We start from the raw sequence: 21,310 nt of genomic DNA on the forward strand, positions 1-21,310 counted from the left end.
TGGCTCTAGTCCCTCAAGCTTGCATGTTACTGTTACACATCCTGCACTCATTCAGCCCCAGACGTGTACTCTTTATGTTTTCTTCCTCCCTTCCTTAGGATATGGTGAAATCTTGATGTGGGTGATCTTATGCCACCCAGTGTGTCCACGTCCAGGAACATTCTGTCTTCACTCAAGTCTTCTTCCTTTTGAGTTTGAGACAAGGTTTCATTATGTAGTATATGTTGGCCTGGGACTCAAAATCCTCCTGCCTCAGGTTCCCAAGTGCTGGGAATAGGAGTGTGCCACTACTACTCATGGCTCCCAGCTTCTCATCAGTTGTGTGTGGGTGACATTGATCCTTCCTGAGAGCTGGAGTGTTAGAGCATAACCCTATGTCCTAGAGATACTTCGATGTCAGTTGTTAAGTTTTAGGAAAGAAGGAAAGAAAAAAAAATACAATCATTTCTTTTCTCTACTGAAAGTTCAAATTTTAAAAGATTTCTTTTTCTCTCTCACCATTTACTTCAGTCTTGATTCATGCTGAACACCCTGGGGTCTGGGAACTTGAAGAATAAGACACTGACTTTTTTATTTACTGCAGAGACTTAACTATATACTGTTTATATCCACTTCTTTAATTCAGACTCATGGCAAAGGAGGGAAAAAAGTCATCCAGTCAGATGAGTGGAGGAATGGCTCGATTGAAGAGCGCCTGGAGTATGCTCTTGTGAAGGTGAGTACCAGAGTCTGTACTGGAAGCCTGGTGGCTCCCTGTGCCTCCCTGTGGCTCCCTGGTGCCATTGCTGACAGTAGTTGAAGGGGGAGATGCCCTAGACTTCTGACTGTAGATTTTTAACCTGAAGATGTCTGTTTGTCAGTGCTCTCAGCTCGTTTGACAGTGTCTAAAGATGTGTTGTGTTTTCATAGATGGGTGTGGCAGATGCTTTGGAACTCAGTGGCTGCAGTGTACAAGATAGGCCTACATACACAGCAAGGACTTGCCCAGCCCAATTAGTAGTTCTGAGGTCAGGAACTGTCCCTAGTCCCTATAGTGAGTCTGAGACATTCCAGACTGTTTTGGCTCTAGAATTCAACTTTTAATTCTTCTGAGAGTCGTATCTTTCAGTTTGTCGACTTTACCTTTTAACAACCTTTAAAATGTTGAATCCTATTCTAGCCAAGTAATGTTATAGTGAGAGAAGATACAGATTTATTTATTTATTTATTTGAGACAAGACCGTACTGTGTATCCCTGTCTGGCTTTGAATTTACAGAGATCCTCTTGCCAATGCCTCTTGAATGCTAGAGTTAAAGGCATGCACTACCAAACCTCTTTGAGCAGACACCGATTTCATAGACCTGTGCCTTTGCTAGCATATAACCAGTTGCTCAGGCTTGAACCCAGACCCTCACATGTTAAGCACATGCCTTACCACTGAGCTACATTCCTAGTCTTCACTAATAGCTCTTTTTTTTCCTGTGTACTTACTTCCTATTATTAGCTAGGCACTGTAGATAAATTATATCACATTGATTGTCAAAAAGCATGAGGTTAGTACTTTTGTGATTCTGTAAGTGAGGAAACCAAAACCTAGTAAATTGCCTGTGTTGGTGATGAGAACAAGGACTCAGACTCCATCTGGCTGATTCTGGGATTTATGTTCTTAAGCATCCCTGTGACTCAGTCTTTGTTTTTGGCCTTAATACAGTTTACTGTTTGTTCCCTTCCCCTACTTCTTCTTTCTTTTTTTCTTTTAAGGGCATTGAAAAGCACATTGTTGAAGATACCGAAGAAGCCAGGTTAAACCAGGAAAAATACCCTCGGCCTCTGAATATAATTGAAGGGCCCCTGATGAATGGCATGAAAGTGGTTGGTGATCTTTTTGGAGCTGGAAAAATGTTTCTACCTCAGGTTGGCAAAATAGAGAGAAATTGTAACATTTCCTTTGTCTGCTTTTCAGTAAATAGTGTGTTTGAGGCTTTTTTTCTGAGGTTGCAGTATAGGCAGAGTATTATCTGGTCACTCCTTCTCTGGGATATTTAGGAACCATCCCCATCTAATCCATCTTCACAGGGTACACAGGTTAGAAAGCTTGCAGATATTCTTAGCACCACAATCTGCATGTTCAGTATTTCCATACTGCCAAGGAGGTGACAAGTGGCTTTGGAACCCATAGAATGCTGCTCACCAGTTAGCACAGCCATGATGGGTGTGCCTCAGTTGGGGCTCAACCTTGAGGACTTCATGCTGTTATGGAGTTCTGCTCTGCTTGCTGCCCTCACGTTCCTCTTAATCTAAGACTTGTATGAAAACTCTCAGGGGGTTTCCAGTCTTTCCTGGGTACTATCTCTGGCACTCTCAACAGTAGTCCTTGATCTTGTTCAGGCATTGCTGCTGGAAAAGAGTAATGATTCAGTCACCACCCTAGGGAAGAACTTAAGAGTTGTGACCACCACTCTTGGAAAGCATTTGGAAAAATAGTGAGTGAAGCTAGGTTAAGATGTTTTTGCTATTGGCTCTGATGTAGAAAATCTTAGGGAGCAATTTAAAGTTCAGAAAGGCACACTCTTATTAGTTAAGCTAGGAACCTTTTATGGCCAGGGAACAAGAACAATGGCAGCACTGGCTGACGTGAGTCTCGCTGAGGCTGGACTGCTGATGATTGGTTTCTTGTACCCATTTCTGCCCTCAGCTTCCCGATAAGATTTACTGAGATATGCCGATGAGTAAATATGCATTCTAGGATTTAAAGGAGATATGACTGGTTTTTATATAAAAGTTAAAATTTGTCTTTCTTTTAAGATTCTTGTAAGAATTGCTTTTAATGATTGGTAATAAAATAATTAATCATTTCTTTGTAACTGCAGATTGCTGCTTGCCAGTAAGAGAAACCGGCTGAGAAAACCATCTTGCTTGCTCACACTTTGTTAATCTATAACAAGTTACTTAGTGACAGATGTATGTGAATTCTTGGGAATCATTGTTTTCTTTTCCTGTAATATCTAATGTGACTTCTTATAAAGATATTAGGGAACATACTGTTTTTTTTTAGTCATTTACTAGAAAAAACTATTTTATAATCACATTATGATTTTATACTGCTTGAAAGATTTTGCTGGGATATATAAGCCATGAGAGAAAGAATAAACTTTTTGGAACTTTGTTCCTTTCACCCTCCAAGTATGTATGTATACATGTATAAGTACATGTGTAAAGTTTATGTGAAAATATGTTGGAGCGTTGTTCCATCCACCAAATCTGTATGTAAATATATTTGTAAAGCTTATGTGGCTGTGTATGTTGATGCTTCATCCACCAGTTGTGTGTGTATATTACATATGTGTATGTGTGAAATGCTTGGAGCCTGTATGTATATGTCTGTCTGTATGCATGTATGTATAAAGTTATTGGAGTCTGCCTTTTGCTTCATTTACTCAGTGTGTATGAGTTTTCTCTCATTCCTTTTTTTTCTTGCTGGCCCCAAGGAATTAAAAGAGTTCAGAGTTTTTCAGTGGCCACAGGGAGTGCCAGCCTTAGTAAATTAAGCTTTGTTCCCTCAGAGAAAAATCTACTGAGTAATTTCTCTAATCACTGGCTGCCATTTTTAGCAACCCCCATCAGTATCCAGACTGCCTGTCAGCTGCTCTCAGCGCTGTACTCCACTGACTGACTGCCTCAGTTTACCCCCTGGATGTCAAAGCTGGCCATTGACACCATACCACATCTTACCTTAGTGCCCACCTAAGATATATGTGATGTTAATACTAATATTTGACTTGACAAGCCAGTGATCTTCTTTAAGAATACATATTTTGAAAATGTGTTACTCTTTTAAATAGTGGGACTTTAAAATAGTATGTTTTAAGTAAAGGCAGAACTCTTTATTACAGCAAGTACTTAAAACTATCTTTTAGCAAATCCTTGATGAGTATCTAGGTTAGGGGCTCTGAAGTATGTAAAAAACTCAAAGGGCTTCTTCATAAACCTCAGTTTTAAATGAGTTAAAATCCTCAGGATTTATAGAATGCTGGGATGAGTCATATTGTAACATGAAACTTAAAAGTTGCATAGAATTCAGAGACACAGTACAAGAACATTAGGGAGAAAAACGACAACCTACAAAGCAAAAGTTTAGAAACAGAAATTATAACCTTTGGTTTCGTTTGGTTTTCCTCTTGCTGTTCCTTATTTATTGTCATTCCCTACCTTATCCTTACCCCTTATCCTTATCTTGCTCACGATAGGAATCTGGGAAGGTCACATCAGATCTTAAGTGGTCCTGAAGCTTCATGGGTCAACACTGGCAGTTATGTGATGGTTTGCTAATGATGCCCAACTCTGCTTTTTTCCAGGTTATAAAGTCAGCTCGTGTCATGAAGAAGGCTGTTGGCCACCTTATCCCTTTCATGGAAAAAGAACGGGAAGAAGCCAGAGTGCTTAATGGTTCAGTTGAAGAAGAGGCAAGTCATTTAGTCCAGGCCTGGAGCCTTTCACAACGGCCTGGAAGGCTTGTTTCTCCGAGGTTGGGAACCTCATCAGTAAAGCTTTTCTGCAGGGGTGCTCTCCTTCCCCCTGTTTGTGTGCTCAGGGATTGAACTCAGGTCTTTTACAGCAGGTACTTTTCCCAGCTGAGTCAGTTTTGGAGGTGGCAGGTTTGCTTTTAGAAAGCCCTTCCCCAGATACTCTTTGGTTGAAGTGTTGTACCTCTTGTAGATTCCATTCATCCTTGCTAGCTACATCACCAGAAGCAGCCGTTAGCCTTTCGACTTTATTTAGAGCCCTGTGAAATTCAGACAACATTGGACACTAGAATTCTAAATTCTTAATCTACATTTGCAGTTGGCTGAATGAGATGATGCATACCATACCTTTTCTTCCCATTGCTTTTTGTGTGTTTGTTTGTTTTTGTTGTTGTTGTTGCTGTCAGTGTACAAAAGAACTGTTCTAGAGAATTAAAAGATGCTTATACATTCCCTGGACTGAGCTCTTTTAAAATCTGAGATAATCTGCAGTTGGCTAACTCCTCTCTGTCTCTCTCTTACAACTCTCAGCAATATACCTTGGCAGTTTCAAGGTTAAAGATGTGGCCTTTAGCTGTAGGAGTATTTCTGTATATGGCTGCTGACTCTTTCAGATGCTGGACCCTATGAGCTCAGTTGAAATTCCTGTGCTAAGTGCTAGGGAGGCCTCCTTTGAACTTGTAGGAGACACATAGCTTCAAGTGGAGAGTGTTGCTTGGGTCCCCAATGTACCTTTGAAGTAGTTCTGGTATCTGTTCCTCTGCCAACACTTGTGTGGCTCTTGAGAACCAGATGGTCTTCCCTGGTGACCCCTTACACATGCTCAGCTGCTTGCCTCACTTTGCAGGACCCTTACCAAGGCACCATCGTGCTGGCCACTGTTAAAGGTGATGTGCATGACATTGGCAAGAACATAGTTGGTGTGGTGCTGGGCTGTAATAATTTCAGGTAAGTCGAGATCTCACTTCTTCAATTCCTTGATAATTAAAAGAGGAATGTAAATGTTTTACTGGGTGAAAGGGCTAGGGTAAGGTATGGCCATGGATGTGGTGGGGTGTTTTGGTTTTTTTGGTTCTACAACTATGAACACAGCTTCTTTTTTTTTTTTTTTTTTTTTTTGGTAGGTTCATAATTATGTACCTCTTATGTGTTTGTTAAAAGACATAGAGAACGGGAAGTAATAGCTAGGTCAGGTAGCCAGGAGCCTTCTTGAGAATCTATTGGACATAGTATTTAATGTTCATCAGACTTTTCATGGATGGCATGTACCCTTTTCCACTCAGCAAACTGCTAGGGTTTAGACCAGGGTTCTTCGGAGAGTTGGCAACATGGGCTTTCTAGGAAGGCTCTGTCTTTACTAGTCTCGCTGCCCTCTGTGTGTCTTGGTGATTATATTAGAGTTCTCTAAGGGACAGAACTGGCAGAATAAGCTAATATATGTCTGTATATTAGTAATGGGTTTATTAAAGAGGCTTAACAGGCCCTGGTCCAAGAAGTGCAACAGTGATGGTTTCCTGACAGAAAGTCCAGGATCCAGTAGTTATTCAGTCAGTGAGACTGGATGTCTTAGAAGTCACAATCTGATGCCAGAGTTCTAGGGAGGTCCTAAAAAGCAGCTAGTTTTCAGTTCACTTTGGAATCCTATAGAAGCAGAGTGAGGGACATTGACAGAAAACAAACGCTTCCTTCTTCTATGTCCTTCTATGTGGGCTGTCACTAAGAAAGGATGGCCAGATTTAGGGTAAAGCTTCTGACCTCAAATGATCTAGTCAAGAAAAATCTCTTACAACTATATCTAGCTGCTTGGGTTTTAGATACTGCCAAGTGTAGTCAAGTTGACAACCAACGTTAGCCACCACAGTCATGAAGTAGTAGTATTTGGAATGATATATGCAGGTAAAAGCCCCCCATTGATAACAATGAATAAATATTCATAACAAATTATTTTCAGGTAGGCTAATGGTTTTTTTATTAAGTTTACATGTTCCCTGAGTCACAATATGTTTCAATGAGAAAGTCACTAATGCCTATCCTGTCTCAGTGTCCTGTCCGCAGTCCTTTGGAGTCATGGCTGCTTTCCACTGTGTATTTTCCCTGGTGAAGGAGCCTGGTGGTGCTATGGCTTTTGTGTTCTGTTTGCGGCTGTCAGCTAGCAGTGAGCCTTCCCAGCCTCTCTCCTCAACACTTGACCCGTCTGGAACACTGATTAGATTCCACTCAGGAAGAAGGAGGCTGGTTGTGTCAGGAGGGCAGCTTTCCCATGACCAGTCTTTCTACCTTTCTTTCCAGCCTTTGTCTTGAAGACAGTATTCTTTCCTAGCCTTGAAAATCTGGACTGCAGTTTCCTCCACCTGAATACTATTCATTAAAATGAAATGCCAGCCTCTTTTCTTTGGGGTCACTTACTTGGCAGTATTATTTTGACCTGCATCAACTTTAAATGTATTGACTCATTAATATTCAAATTTTTCATGGAGAAATGTTAGAATATTCAGAAGTATTTTTGATCAGATAATTGATTGCATGGCAGTTGATTTTAGATATACTCTCTCAACTATGGAAAAGACAGTTATGTGCCTTCCCCATTTAACACTACTTATATAAGAAAATCTGCCTATCACCAGAGAAAAGTTCTGTACATCAAGGGCAGCTAATGCTAATCTAGTTTCTCCCCAGTACCTCATAGTGTTATGAGGAATATAAAGGCCTTTCACTTGTCATATTTTGAAAAAAGAACTTTCAAGAATTAAAGTAAAAATGAGCTAGATGTGATGGTGCATGTATTTAACCCCATAGGTTTAAATCCCACTTAATGCAGTGGTGGGTGGATCAACATAGTGAGTTCCAGGCCAGCCTGGGCAAGCAAAGGGCAAAAGCTTCCTTTTTCTGTGCCTTTTGGGTAGGCTGCTACCAGAAGGTATGCCCCAGATTTCGGATGGATCTTCTGACTTCAAATATGCAGATTTAGGATGAAGTGGAGGAGAAAAAGGGGAGCAACAGTAATAAGCCCTGTGAGTACTGCTGTACTTAACCTCAAGTGGAGGAAGAGCAGGAAGAGGAGGAGGAGGAAGACTCATAGCTTGGTACTGAACTGGTAGGATGCTTCCATCTAGTGGTAGGATGTGTGAATTGCAGGGGCAGCAGTCTAGAAGTGATATCATTTGTACCCCTTTCTTTCCCCCTTTCCCACCTCTTTCTCCTATTTTTATTTAACAAGGAATATATATTCCTAAGTTACATATTTATAAAGCTCAGTATGACATTAAAACATATGTATACAATATATGCTGACACGGATCTAGCATCTGTCGCTGTGTATCCTCACTGAAGAGGAGGACTCTGCACAGTAGGTTGGTAGAGGACTGCACTGCTGTGGAGCATGAGCGCTCGTTCCTTCCCTTCTGCATCCAGCTCTTTCTCCCCCTTCTCACTCTGTTCACCTGTTACTTACTCTTCAACTTTCTCATACTTCAGGGTCAACTCTCTACGTCTCTTCACTTGAGAGAGATAATTTTTCTGTGTCTGGATTGTTTTACTTAACATTATGACCACCAGCTCCATTTATTTTCCTGCAAATGATAGAGTTCATTTTTTTTTTTTATGGCTGACTAGTAGTATTTCATTCCATGTGAATATTGGATTTCTTTACTATTTATCCACTGATGGAGGCTTAGGTCGTCTTGGGTATGTGCACAGTTTCACTTTCCTCTGTGACTTCTTCTGAAAAGGAGAACTAGTTATTTTCTAAATCCTTTGTAATTTAAAATAGCACTGGACACCGTCAGTAACTCATGCTTTGTAGCATGTTTTCCTGAATTTGAATACCAATACAGTACATACCTAAAGCTCTGTCTCTCTTTTTACACTTTTAAAACAATATGTTTATGTGTATACATACACAAGGACTTGTAGAAGTCAGGTGACAACTTGCTCAGGAGCTAGTTATGACCAACATTCAAGTTCCAGGGATTCAGCTCAGGCTGTCAGACGTGGTGGCTAGTACCTTTCCCCAGGGAGCCGCCATACGGCTCTTAAAGCTCTGTTCTAAACTCTTAGGAAGAACATTGTAAAAGTATACTTTCATCACTTTCTTCCCTCCTCTTCAATTTCTTTTTTCCACATAAGGTCTTACTGAGTAGACCAGGGTAGCCTTGAACTTGAGACAAGGGGTATTCAACACTTATAGTGAGCGAAGGGTAGAGAAGGATGCAGGTAAATGGGAGGGAACAAGGAGAAGTGAGAGAGAATGGCGGGAGGGAGAAGGGGTATGGAAACTTGTGGAATTTTAGATGGTCATGGCCCTTAATCATCATGAGTTAGGATCTGCCTTGGTTTTTCTTCCTTACATCTAGCTGATAATCCTATTTTTTTTTTCCCCATAATGTAACTCTAGTGTCTCCTGAGATGCTTCTAGTTGTTGTTTGGTTTTAATGGTCTCTGTGCCACACTGGAAATACTTCAACTGTACCACTTGTCATGCAGGACTCTCTCAGAGCTTCTGTTTCGCAAGTATGCCACAAAATTCATCTGTGTGCCCTTGAAGATGCTGTGGGGCAGCCTTGGTGCTAGATTGGTACTCAAAAAGTGTCTGCCTTTATGAGGCCCTAACTTACTGTGTGTAGGAAATTATAAATATGTCAGTCATTTCCCAGCAAGGCTTATTGATAGCAGGTTAAAAAGTTGCAGGTTGACGTTGCTTCCCAGTGCCCTTGCTCACTGTCCCCACTCTCTCTCACCGACCACTACTTGTCACCCTCCTTTTGGTTCTTTCTTTTCTGAGCATCCTCAAACACAGGAATCCCTCCAGGCTTGGCCCTTGGGCTTTTCTTCTATTTAGAATGATGCTTCTTAGCCTTTCCTGACCCTTCTCATTGGACACCTTGAGACTTACGTCTGGAGAAGAAAAGGTTTCAAGTCCTGCGTTTCTAGGGAGTTGTCTGGTAGCATTAGTGCTACAGGTACAGGAATTCCCCAGTAGTTAGGCATACCAACCATATCATCTATCCAATGTCTTGACTCTGTATGATCTGCCATTGGTAAGACCCCAGTGTCTTCATGTGGATCTCTCTTCCTAGGCTTCAGCCAAACATGCTCATGAAAGTGCTTAAAGGGCCCCATTTATTTTGAAATTGCAAACTAAAATTTTGAAAATAGAATTAGTTTCCATCATCTTAAGACCATTTCCGCAACTCACCCCTGTTTCAAAACACTCTTACAAAGCCCTGGGTGTTGTTCTTCTTACAGTGTTTATAGGGTATGACCAGCTCATCACGGTACTGCTTCTCTACAGGCCAGATCACTGCTGTTTGATGTCTGGGTTTGTGTAGCAGCCTAGCCAGTCTCTGCATTTTCTTTGAACTTTTCTGGTTCCATAGTGAATGTGTTTGACCGGAGTGAATCTTACCCTTCCATTTAACCCCTGCACAGACTTCTTTTTATCAGAATAGCTCATAGTCCTTACCCTGGTTTACAAAGACTTTTTTTTTAAGGGTGTTATCTGAGGGCTGCCAGGATACTATTCTGTCAGTGAAATCACAATCTCTGAGAAATTCAGGCCAATTTTTAATTGGGCTCAGTTGAAAAGTGTGGGTTCCATTGTGTGATAGTGGCCCTTGACCCTGAGTTTGGAGAAGCCCCTCTGCTGCTTTGGAGTATAGTGTGTAGTCTCTGTCCTTTCCCCACAACCTTCTTTCCTGTTTCTGTTTATCTACAGCTATCACCTTGATTGTTCTCATGCATCTAAGTTGTACCTGAAAACAGTAAGCTCAAGCAGGAGAGAATAGTGAGAGCAAGATAATTGTCATTGTTCTGATGATTTTTTAATCACATTTAATAACATATATAGGACTGGAGAGATGGTTCAGCCATTAAAGGCTAGGCTCACAACAAAAATGTCAGAACCGTAATATAGTGTCGTAAAGGATCAGCTTTGAGGTGTATACGTTGTTTGTCTTGACTTAAAAGCTATTTGCTCTTTTGCTTAGTTTTATATTCAACAGTGTATACTTAGTCATCTTAAACAAAAGATCTTTAGTTACTAGGTTTTCTTCAGTATGTTAAAAAATAAAAGTAACCCAAGAGGACATCTGTTTGCTAGGGTTAATACTAACAGAGTCCAGTGTACTTTCTGTCAACTTGAAATTGTCTCACTTTTTGTCAAGGGTTCCATAGTGTTGGTTAATTCAAAAACAAAACAAATTTCTTGTAAAAAGGAATATGGGAACAAGATACAAATCCGTTCGTATAAGACGGCATGCAATAAGAATGATAAGCAAGCCGCTTCCCACCTTGGAGCTGAAGTTACAGGGGTTTTGAGTCACATTATGGTGCTGGGATTTGAACTATGATCCACTCCAAGAGTAGCAAGGGCTTTTTGACTGTTGAACCATTTCTCTAGACTCTGTTCCCTGTTTTGTCTCAGTGTTTGCTCTTGTGTGCTCACTCAGAATTGTCTTTCTATTTGAACCTTGCTGACCTCTCTTGATGATGTTTCTGAGTCACTTTCTCTTCCTTCCTTTGCCTTAAGTACTAGTTCTGCCCAGCAGCTGCTCTGCATGTGCAGGGACGAACTTCTTCCCATTCGTCCTCCCTACTGGCTCCCACCAGCACAGTTTTTGACCTGAATAGATATGGTAGTGGATTTTGTGTTAGTTTCTGATATATTTCCCAACTCTATTGCCAGCTAACTGAGTGAAGGGACCTTGCGTATCCAATCCCTTTTTTCCTTAAAATGGGTCTGGAGGAATATTTGTGAGTAGTACTTGTGACACAGAATTAAGGTGAGGGTTTAAAGTACACTCAGCAGTCACAACATAGTCAAAACCACCCAGGGGTCTGTCCATAGGTGGACAAATGCAGTGGGTCCATCAACTCTCTGTCACTGTAAGAAAGATTTCTTTCAGCTTATAATTTTAGAAATTTCAGCCCCTTGTTGGCTCTGTTGTTTTTGGTCCTGTGGCAACACCACATCATAATGAGAAATGTCAGGTAAAAGCCTCATAATACCTGTGAAAAAGAGGGGGGTCCTGCTTTAAAGCATAAGTATAACAGTACATAAAAATGCCATCCTGGAAAACAAGCTTTCAGAACACTGGCCTTTGGAAGGAGAGTTCAAATCTAAGCTGTAGTATGTAGTATATTTATACAATAGAATATTATTCTCCCTTTAAAAAGACTACTATGGATGACCTTTGATAACGTGGTTTCAGTTTATAGGAGAGCACCATTTGGTGGCTGAAGTTAAAATGTTTAGTTCAGCTTTGTCTTATGTTTATTTTCTCACATCTCATTTCTTGCCTCAGAGTTATTGATTTAGGAGTCATGACTCCCTGTGATAAGATTCTACAAGCTGCTCTGGACCACAAAGCAGGTACTGTCCACAGTCCTCTGGGCATAGCATTCAGCATTATTCTGAGAGTCTGTACTGGGGAATGGGAAAGCCTGGCCCTTGCAGAGTCTGAGGGAACATTGAGCAGCAGGCTCCAGTGCAGGCTGTTGGGGCTTGAAGGAGGTGTGTGGGTGTCTGTGGGCTTCCTCTTAGTTCTAGTTGTGGAGTGGGCTGGCTTCTTAGAGGAAACAGTTGTATAGTTGTTTTTATGGTCAAGCCTGAGATAATTATGAACTAGAGATGATTTTTATTGTGTGGCTTTCTAAATGCGTTACAAATAATGTCACTACAAATTTAAGTTACACTTTGCTAACCAAAGCAAATGGTAAATTCTTCGAATTAGAAATTGACATGGTAGAGTTTTTGATCTTCAGCACAACATTTTAAAAAGCGTCTTACTTCATTTTCTCTCTTTTTCATTCTCACTGGCCAATGTTTCTTTCTCTTTTGACAATAGATATAATTGGCTTGTCAGGACTCATCACTCCATCCTTGGATGAAATGATTTTTGTTGCCAAGGAAATGGAGAGGTTGGCCATAAAGATCCCACTGTTGATAGGAGGAGCAACCACTTCAAGGTAAGTCAGCACGAACAGCCTCATGCTCACTTTAAGTTCTCTCACATGCCAGTGTTTTAAGACAGTGGTGAAGTTTGTTGTTGTTCTCCCTTTGCTTAGCATTCTGTCTCCTTGTTGCACAAACTTCCCATTCTTTCTTTGGGGAAGTGTCAGAAGGCTTCTGGAGCCTTCTGCAAACTGGGAAACTCCTTTGTGATTCTCTCCCCTTGCCGTGTTTTGGGTTCTGTCTTCTGTCATTCTTGACTTTTCTTTAATCCTCTCATCTTACAGGCAGCTCCTAAGAATTATAGTGTACTCTGAACCTTCCTGAACTCACACTCAATAGCAAAAGGCAGTGTTCTTTTGTTTTGTTGATTTCCAGAAAGCTGGTGCTTGCACTTCTGCCTACTCTAAGCAGGAGTCTGGCTAAGTAATTATAAGTTCCATTGAAGATGCTTAAACCTTTGGAGATAGACTAATGAAAATGAAGAAGTCAGGTGGAGGAGTTGTTCCTGAGAGGAAGACTTGGGGGAACCTTAGGATAAAAGCTATAAGGAGGAGAATGCTCACACTGACTCATATATATAGGCAGTGTCTAACTGAAGCTCTTCCTGGGATCATGGTCATGGTGAAACATGCAAGGCTTTTGTATCATTTCTTACATCACAGATACTTGATGGTTGGCAGGGTGGTCCCAGTTGAACTGGGTGGTTCCGAAGTTTGTTTGGGATTTGTGTGTGTGTGTGTGTGTGTGTGTGTGTGTGTGTGTGTGTGTGTGTGTGTATGTAAAAATGAAATTCTAGTCTGGTCATAAGATTCTAGAACTCCTCAGAGAGTCAGAGATTTATTTTTAGGAATTGGTTTGTGTGATTATGGGGCTGGAAGATCTGGAATCTGTGGGCTGGAGTATCAGGCAAGGGCTGCTGTTGGTGTCCCAAGTCTGAGGACAGTCTTCAGGCAGCAGTTCTTTGTACAAGAGATAGGAGTTCATGAGACTGCTTAATCTTTTTCTCAAGTTCTGATTGCTGAGGTTAATCACATTATAGAGGATAATCTACTGACTCTACAGATTTAAGTGTTTATTACATCTAAAAAAATACCCTCAGAGTAACATTTAGACTGCATGCAGTATCAAACCACGTAGTGTGCTATATCCCAGCTCACACACAGAATTAGCCATCATATTATTTGCCATGTGAATGGAGAGTTTCCACAAGTAGCAGAATGTTTACATTTTTACCCATTGATAGTTTTCATGCTGCAGTGACTTGACAGTTCAGCCATTGTTGCTGATGTTAGAAAACTGGCGTTCTTTCCCACCAGGGGCTTACTTACTAGCATAGTGGCAGAATTATCTTACAGGATCTGATGGAACACTGATAAAGAGGATTTGAGTTTGTTTTCTTTTGGTACTGGAACCTATATGTAGGGCCTTGTGCTTGCTAGGCAAGATCTCTCTCACTGGCTGCACTATGTCCCCAGCCCACTCTTTACTTCAAATCTTTTCTTTTTTACTTTGAGACAGGGTCTCACTAAATTGCCTAGTCTTGAACTCACTCTAGCCCAGGCTGGCCTTGAATTTGCAGTCTTCTGTCTCAACTTCCAAGTAGCTGGATGATTGGTTTGGACCACCAGGCCTGGTCAATAACTTGGGCTTTATGAAATTAACTTGGTCTTTTGCTTAGTATGGAAACTGGCAAGAGATCTATGGATTGTTGTCAAAGTAAAGACTTTAAAAAGTTGTGATTATGGACTATGACAAACCTCTACATTAGGAATTGTGTACCTGGGACCTTGGATTCGTGATTAAAATATTTTTATATCATAGTTTGCTTCATTAAGATCAGATATTTGCTATGAGCTCCTTTTTATTATAAGAGCCACCAAACAAAAGAAAAATAAAACTCTCCTGAGACCCTGGTTGCTTCTCCTTAGGTAATTGAGGGTTCAGCAGGGCCTAATTCTTCCTTTTGCCAGATGACAGCTCAGGTTTTATATGGTTTCAGGAGACAGATTTCTGAGGGTGATAAGGTATGACTTTTCCAATAGTAGCAGGAACCAGAGCTGTGCTTCTGAGACATTTGAGTACAAGATATGACCATCCAGTGAAGGTTAGAGGTCAGAGATGGGTGGGAATATACTTGGAGTATCCCTTTTAAACCTATATTTATAGAAGAGAAAACCAATTGTTACTCTATCTGCAGTGTGGGTCATATGGTATCGCAAAAGGAAATCTAGCCTTGTTATGGGCAGAACGTCACAGGGGTGTATACTCTGAAAGTCAGGTGTCGTTTAACTAATGTATAGCCAATTACTACAAAGTAGGTTCTGCAATTACTTTTTTTCTTTTATTGAAAAATTAACACTGGGCAGTGGTGGCACATGCCTTTAATCCCAGCACTTGGGAGGCAGAGGCAGGTGGATTTCTGAGCTCGAGGCCACTCTGTTCTACAGAGTGAGTTCCAGGACAGCCAGGACTACACAGAGAAACCCTGTCTTGAAAAACCAAAAAAAAAAAAAAGAAAAAGAAAAAGAAAAGAAAATTTAACAAAATCACGTTGCTCTACTATATAGATAATTTTTTGAGTGAGGGAGGAGGGAAGGAGGGAGTGAGAAAGAGAGAGAGAGAGAGAGTTAGTTAGTTAGTTAGTTTAATTGCTCAGAAGTTTTGTCTTCCTGTTTACACTGACCATAAGCTTTCCATAGGGAAGCTTAGAATTTTAGGTGCTGTTCTTACTTCTGATTTCATTTTGATTTCTCCATCTTTATTTTCTTCTCCTTGCTTTTTTTTTTTTAAATGTGGGGTTGGGGGAGGGAGAGGGAAGGGAGTCAGAGGACAACCTTGCGGAGTTTTCTTGAGTGCGCCTATGCCATGGTGTGTATGTAGAGGTCAGACAACTTGGGGAACAGCGGTTTCTCTTTGTGGTCCAAAGGATTGAATTTATGTTCCATGCTTAGCAGCAGGTGCCTTAAGGTTCCAGGGATTGAATTAGGTTGTCAGAGTTGTACAGAAAGGACAGTTACTGGCTGAGCCATCTCACCAGACTTGTTAAGACACTAGCCAGGCATCATTTACATAAAATACTATAATTGTAGACTAGGCCATGATATGAAGTAAAAAGATTATAATATACTTTGGCTGAGGGAAATAATATGAAAATACCTGATTGGGAGAAAGAAACAGCAGGAAACACCTGGTGGGCTTCTGTGAGCCATCCATCTTCATCATCTTCACTGGAGGAGGCTGTGTGTGTTTCCAGTTCTCACTTGCTTTTGTATATTTTTTAAATGAAATTGTCAATATATAGCTTACGCTATTGCTCTAAGCACCAAACACTCAGGATCATATGTTTTAACATGTTTAATATGATATTTAAAAATTAAAAGTTGTTCTTCCTAGTAGCTATATGTTAAAATTTGGCAGTAGAAACTTGGGGCTGAGCAAATGTAAGTATGAAATATTGTGTTACTTCTGTGCTTTAATTAATTGGTTCACTTTTGTGTTACTTGGGATTGATTGAACCTAGGGCTTCCTACGTTGTAGCAAGAGTTATACTGCTCAGCTATATCCCTGCCTCTTTCTGTTTTATTTTTTTGTTGAATTTCAGGTCTAGAGTTTTTTTTTTTTTTTTTTTTTTACAATTAGAAGGTAAGGTTGAGGCCAATGGTATAGCTGTCTCTTTCAAAGAGGAGGCCGCAGTCAGATCTGTGTCCTGTGTCTTCTGCCTGGTTCCTGCTTCCCCAGGGTGCTGGCTGGTGTCCCAGCTCATTTGGAGGAAGAACCTTGACCTTGATGACAGTAGGGTGTGACTGCCAGGGACTGTTTCCTCCCTTTGCTCAAGCAGGCCTGGCAGATAACTATGAACAAACCTTTCTCATTTTGTCAGACTCCCTTGGAACCTAGGCCTATCAGTTCATATCATTTCACCCCATTTTTCCATCTCAGGATGGGAAAAGTCATTCTTAGTTTATAAGGGAAATTTGAAGTTGCTTGTAAGTAAGTACCTTGAAGTCTCTCTTGAAAATACTGTAGAAACATATTATCTCTAATGGTGCTGAGCACAAGTAGTGTGAGCAAGGAACTGTCAGCTCTGATGGATATGCTTTTCTTCTTGACCCTTATTTTCAGAACCCACACAGCAGTTAAAATAGCACCACGATACAGTGCGCCTGTAATCCACGTCCTAGATGCATCCAAGAGTGTGGTGGTGGTGAGTGTGGGAGCCTTCCTTTTATTTTAAATGTGCTGTAAAGAGAGAACAAGGAAAGCATTAAGAGCCAAGCTATCACCCAAGATCCATTTTGTGTTGGCCAGTTTTACTAAAGAAATGGGAAGGAGCAGGCTCGGGTTGATGGGGTGCCACTGCAGTGTCTGCCCTGATGGAAGTAAGCCCTGCTAGCACATCTTGTGCTTTCAGGCATGCTGACAGAAGTGAGCAGAAGCTGAAAGATGGCACCACCATGCCTTGCTCTTGAACATCTGACCAGGTTCACAGATGCCTTTAGTCTACAAATATGAGAAGATTTCTCTGACTATTGCTAGAATTAACTGGAATGTAGGATTTTTAAAATGACCTTGTCTTGGTTATAAGAAATTGATAAGGCCAGCTGACTTAGCCAGAAATCAGAACAGTCACCAGATGTTTAAAACCCAGAGTAATAAGTAGTTTCTTGATGAACTTAACAAAAACCTTGCCCAGGTGTCTTTCCCTTGTCTTCTAGTAAATCCTGATTGTCATTCTCATGTGTTTGCTAAATAGGCTACAACAGCTGGGAGACATCTGAGAGAGCACATGGTCCTTCAGGTTCCAAGTTATTCACCTAGAAACTCAGTGTAAGATAGAAAAGAGCTAAGCAGCCCCTTCTGTCCTTAATCACATTTGTAGTTTTCAGTGAAAGAGCATGATTTGACAACAACAGAGATTTTGAAGAAGAAATCTACTGAAGGACCTGGTAATTTGGAAGGCTCTAGGAACATCATGCAGACTGGATAACAGTGACCACAGTTTCTGAGCTATCTTCTGAAAGGAAAAATTTTAGATCTGTGCATTTATTATATGGAGTATATATTATATTTATATGGAGTTTGTACAGTAATCACTATTATACTGAGTTGAGTGTACCCCGAGGTTTCTCTGGGGGATGGGGTGGGGGGATGGGAGTGGTCGTGGCAGTGCAGTGTCATGGTGTGTATGGAAGTCAGAGACAACTTGTAGGAACTAGTTCTTTTCTACCATGGGTCCTAGGGATTAGAGAGGTCAACCCTGGCAGCAAGCATCTTTGTCTGCTGACCCTCCTCCCTGACCTCAGTGGTGTTTACCTTCCTTTGTTGCCTCATGGTTGTTGAACTTTATCTTGCATTTCAGTGTTCTCAGCTGTTAGATGAAAATCTGAAAGATGACTACTTTGAAGAAATACTGGAAGAGTATGAAGATATTAGACAGGATCACTATGAGTCTCTCAAAGTAAGTGATAAAAGCAGGTCTTGCTCATTTCAGATCACAGTGCTCCATGGTTTTTCATGGACTTTATTGACTGTTTTGAAAAGTCCTTTGAGAGAAGTCTATTTCCTAGTTCAGATATGAGTTCTTTGGTATCTAAATTCCTGATTGGGTTTGTTGTTTTTGTTTTTGGTTGTTCTAATGAATTTTAAGTAGGGTATGAACCTACTTACTTATTTGACAACAACAGAGATTTTTGAAGAAGAAATCTATTGAAGGACCTGGGAATTTGGAAGACTCTGGGAACATCATGCAGACTGGATAACAGTGATCCCAGCATTTAGATAGGGGCAAGAGGATCATGAGTTTGAAGCCAGCCTGGGCTACATACCAAGACCATGTCTCAAAACACTTGAGAATTCTTTTTTCTGTATTGAGCCACAAACATTCTGGGTCCTCAGTAGGTGCTAGACATCTGACTCTATGCCAGACACCAGGCCTATGAGAAATAGTAAAGCATGAGCTTATTGACATCCCAAAAATATGAGCTAGATCATTCCAAAAATGGTACTCTCAGACTTATTCTTGAGGGGAAAATGGAAGAAAATAGAGCATTAACCAGGCACTCACAAACCTCTCCTCTCCTAACTGGTCCAGACTTTGCTGCCATTCAGAATAATGTGCCAGGAATGGTCCCGTTTAGGCTCCAGGAACTCAGTAATTACCCTCGTGAAGTCAGTGGTCTGCCTTACCTCTTTGTGTGGGGCATTAGGAGAGTCGCTAGGAATGTAAATGAGAGAATAAACAGCAGCCCCCATGCTGCTGATGCCTTCTTCCCACTCTCCTTTCATTTGCCTACAGAAGACAGTTCCTTGGGTTTACCCTGGTCTGGTCCTCAGGGAAGTTATGGTGGGGCTGCTACCTCCAAGACCGCTTGTATCCTGAAAGAACTGGTCTGGGCTGCATGGTCAGACTTAGAACCACAATGTGAAGCTAGTAAACATGTGTCACTATTTACTGTCTTCTATTCAAGTGGCAGTGTGAAGCCATAGTGGATGGGAAAGGACAGAGATTTTCCTTTGAAAGGGTTTGGTTTTGTTCATTTGGGTATTTGTCTTGTTTGCAAAAGCTTCTTTATCAGCTTTCTTGGTTATGTTTTCATTGCAGAGATAGAAAAGCTTAGAGATTATGACTAAATAACTATTTTTTTTTAAACAGGAGAGAAAATACTTATCCCTAAGTCAAGCCAGAAAACATGGTTTCCACATTGATTGGCTGTCTGAACCTCACCCAGGTCTGTGGCTGCTGCTGGACACAGCTACGTGTGCTAACTGACAGTGTCTAGGATGTGTTACAGCAGTGCTTTACTACAAAGGATACTACAAAGGAACCTGCAACGAGAAATTCTCAGTTGTGTGTAATATGAGCCACACTACTGATGGGAAAGAAAGAAGATAGGAAGACCTACTGAGTGCCGCACACTGTTGGGAGATGGATTCACTATAGCTTACTAAGTCCTTTGGATGACTGTAACAAGCATGGTTATTGTGTCCATTTTAACTGAAGAAACTGGAATTTCAGATAGTAACTAGAATGATTGTCAGGATTCTAGTATTGGGTTTATCTTCTGTAGCCTGTGCATTGCTTGAGTGGGCCTCCTCAACTGACCTGAGTTGCATACAAGCAAAAGATTGACTTGAAATGTCTGAAATATAAAATAGCTTTGCACTTACACGTCTTGAAAAACTCCACAGCAAAGCTGGATCCCTTTTCACTTTCTTGTTCTGTCTCTGGAACTTCCAGAGACAGAACAGGATTGCTTCCCTTTTAATTTCTGTTATGTGGTTTCTTCCCATTTTATTTCTAGCTACTTCTCTTACCTCACATAGGTGTTCACAAGGGAATAATATGCGTAAGATGTTTTGACAGGCTCAGAGAGACATGAGATACAAATGCAAAACCAAGACAGGGTGGAAGGGAGTTCTGTTACGGAATCCGTATTTTCAGGGTAATGTCTGAAATCAGCTTTCAGTGCACATGACATCTGTGTTCTACACATGCTCAGCAGAGTTGAGAGATGAAATTGGAAATGTAGGTGTGCTCAGTTCTAATTTCATTCCTGCTGCGTTCAGTGTGGTTTAGTGGAGAGAGTGCCAGATTGGGAGCTGGAGGCCCGAGTGCTTATCCCTACTTGGCTCCTGGCTCTGAGTCACTGTGTGACCTTGAGTGTCTCTTCTACATTTGACAAGCTCTGATGTAGAGGGAGATTACTTTATGGAAATGTTGAAAGGGTAAAATTGGAAACTAATGTAAAAACTTTTGAAGAACTAGAAATCACTACAGCAGAGTCCATGCTGTAGTTCTTTATTCACTGTTTATCTTTTACTCTAAAAATTGGTCTAGAGACATCAGGGCAAGTTGTGGATCAAAAATAATATTTTTCTGGAAGTGATTCTGAGGAGGGCTGTGATGCCTGGTGTGCTGGAGATGCTTCTTGGGTTGCCTTTTTCACCCCCATAGGATGTATCACCAGGGTGTATCTACCCTACTGCCTGAAGGATGCGGGGTCCCAAGGTATAACCTTCCCATGTCTTGAGGATATCCCAGTTGTCTTCAGGGAGCTGTAGGAAGTGAAACCCATAAGACAAGAGTGCTTTCTCTCTAGGCCTTAGGAAATAGAGCCCAAGGCAACCCGAGGATTCTGAGCATGAAGCTTGAGCATGAAGCCCTGCCCTCAGCACTCCACAGCTGCTGGCCACTGCCTGCCTCTAACTAAAGGCCTCTTTAGTCTGGGATGCCAGTGGTCTCTCTTCACTTTCTCTCCTAAGAGGACTATACAGACTTTGTTAATAAACAAAGCTGTACGATGGTGATTAAAAAGAAGGGCAGTCCTGAGTCATGGGAAGATGGCAGAACAGATGGGGAAGAGTCACTGCGGTGCAGGAAGGCAGAGATTTCAGTTAAGAGCTCCTCCGTTCTCCTCTTGTTTCCTGAGAGGCTGGTATTCTTCAGAGCAGCTGCTAACAGTGGAACAGCTAGTCCTCAGATCCCTAGTCACAGGGAGACATGGGCACTCAGAGTTGGCAGTAGCACTGGTACCTTGGCCTCTGGCCCAGTATCCATGTGGCATTATGTCCTTGGCGTCCTGAAATGGCTGGAGCACAGTCTGCCTGTAGAGGCCCAGGATCATGTATGTTATGATATGTTTCAGACTTGGATATAAAGGACAATTTCTGAACACCCCTCTATTTCTGTTACCCAATCTAAGAAATAACTTATGACTTCCTTTTTAAAAATCAGGTATTCATAGTGGCAGTCCCTGCAGAGTAGCCACAGTTTGGAGTTTGGGACTTCATTTCAGTATATACCCCTACACTACACTCTGTGTGTGTGTGTGTGTGTGTGTGTGTGTGTGTGTGTGT

The 21,310-nt window shown here is 41.3% G+C and overlaps 1 protein-coding gene across 2 annotated transcripts in view; it reads left to right on the forward strand.

The window, feature by feature from the left end:
- Mtr (5-methyltetrahydrofolate-homocysteine methyltransferase) overlaps nt 1–21,310 on the forward strand; it is a 71,985-nt gene that overhangs the window by 41,921 nt on the left and 8,754 nt on the right. For both annotated transcript variants that reach the window (XM_028769912.1, XM_028769913.1), the window contains exons 19-27: nt 626–715; nt 1,742–1,894; nt 4,336–4,443; nt 5,351–5,451; nt 11,805–11,872; nt 12,348–12,468; nt 16,577–16,658; nt 17,814–17,912; nt 19,107–19,182. In XM_028769912.1, coding sequence (XP_028625745.1) covers nt 626–715; nt 1,742–1,894; nt 4,336–4,443; nt 5,351–5,451; nt 11,805–11,872; nt 12,348–12,468; nt 16,577–16,658; nt 17,814–17,912; nt 19,107–19,182 — 898 coding nt within the window. The remainder of the gene's footprint in view (nt 1–625; nt 716–1,741; nt 1,895–4,335; nt 4,444–5,350; nt 5,452–11,804; nt 11,873–12,347; nt 12,469–16,576; nt 16,659–17,813; nt 17,913–19,106; nt 19,183–21,310) is intronic.

Source organism: Grammomys surdaster, unplaced genomic scaffold (assembly GCF_004785775.1).
Source record: "Grammomys surdaster isolate TR1022 unplaced genomic scaffold, NIH_TR_1.0 194, whole genome shotgun sequence".
Classification (NCBI taxonomy): domain Eukaryota; kingdom Metazoa; phylum Chordata; class Mammalia; order Rodentia; family Muridae; genus Grammomys; species Grammomys surdaster.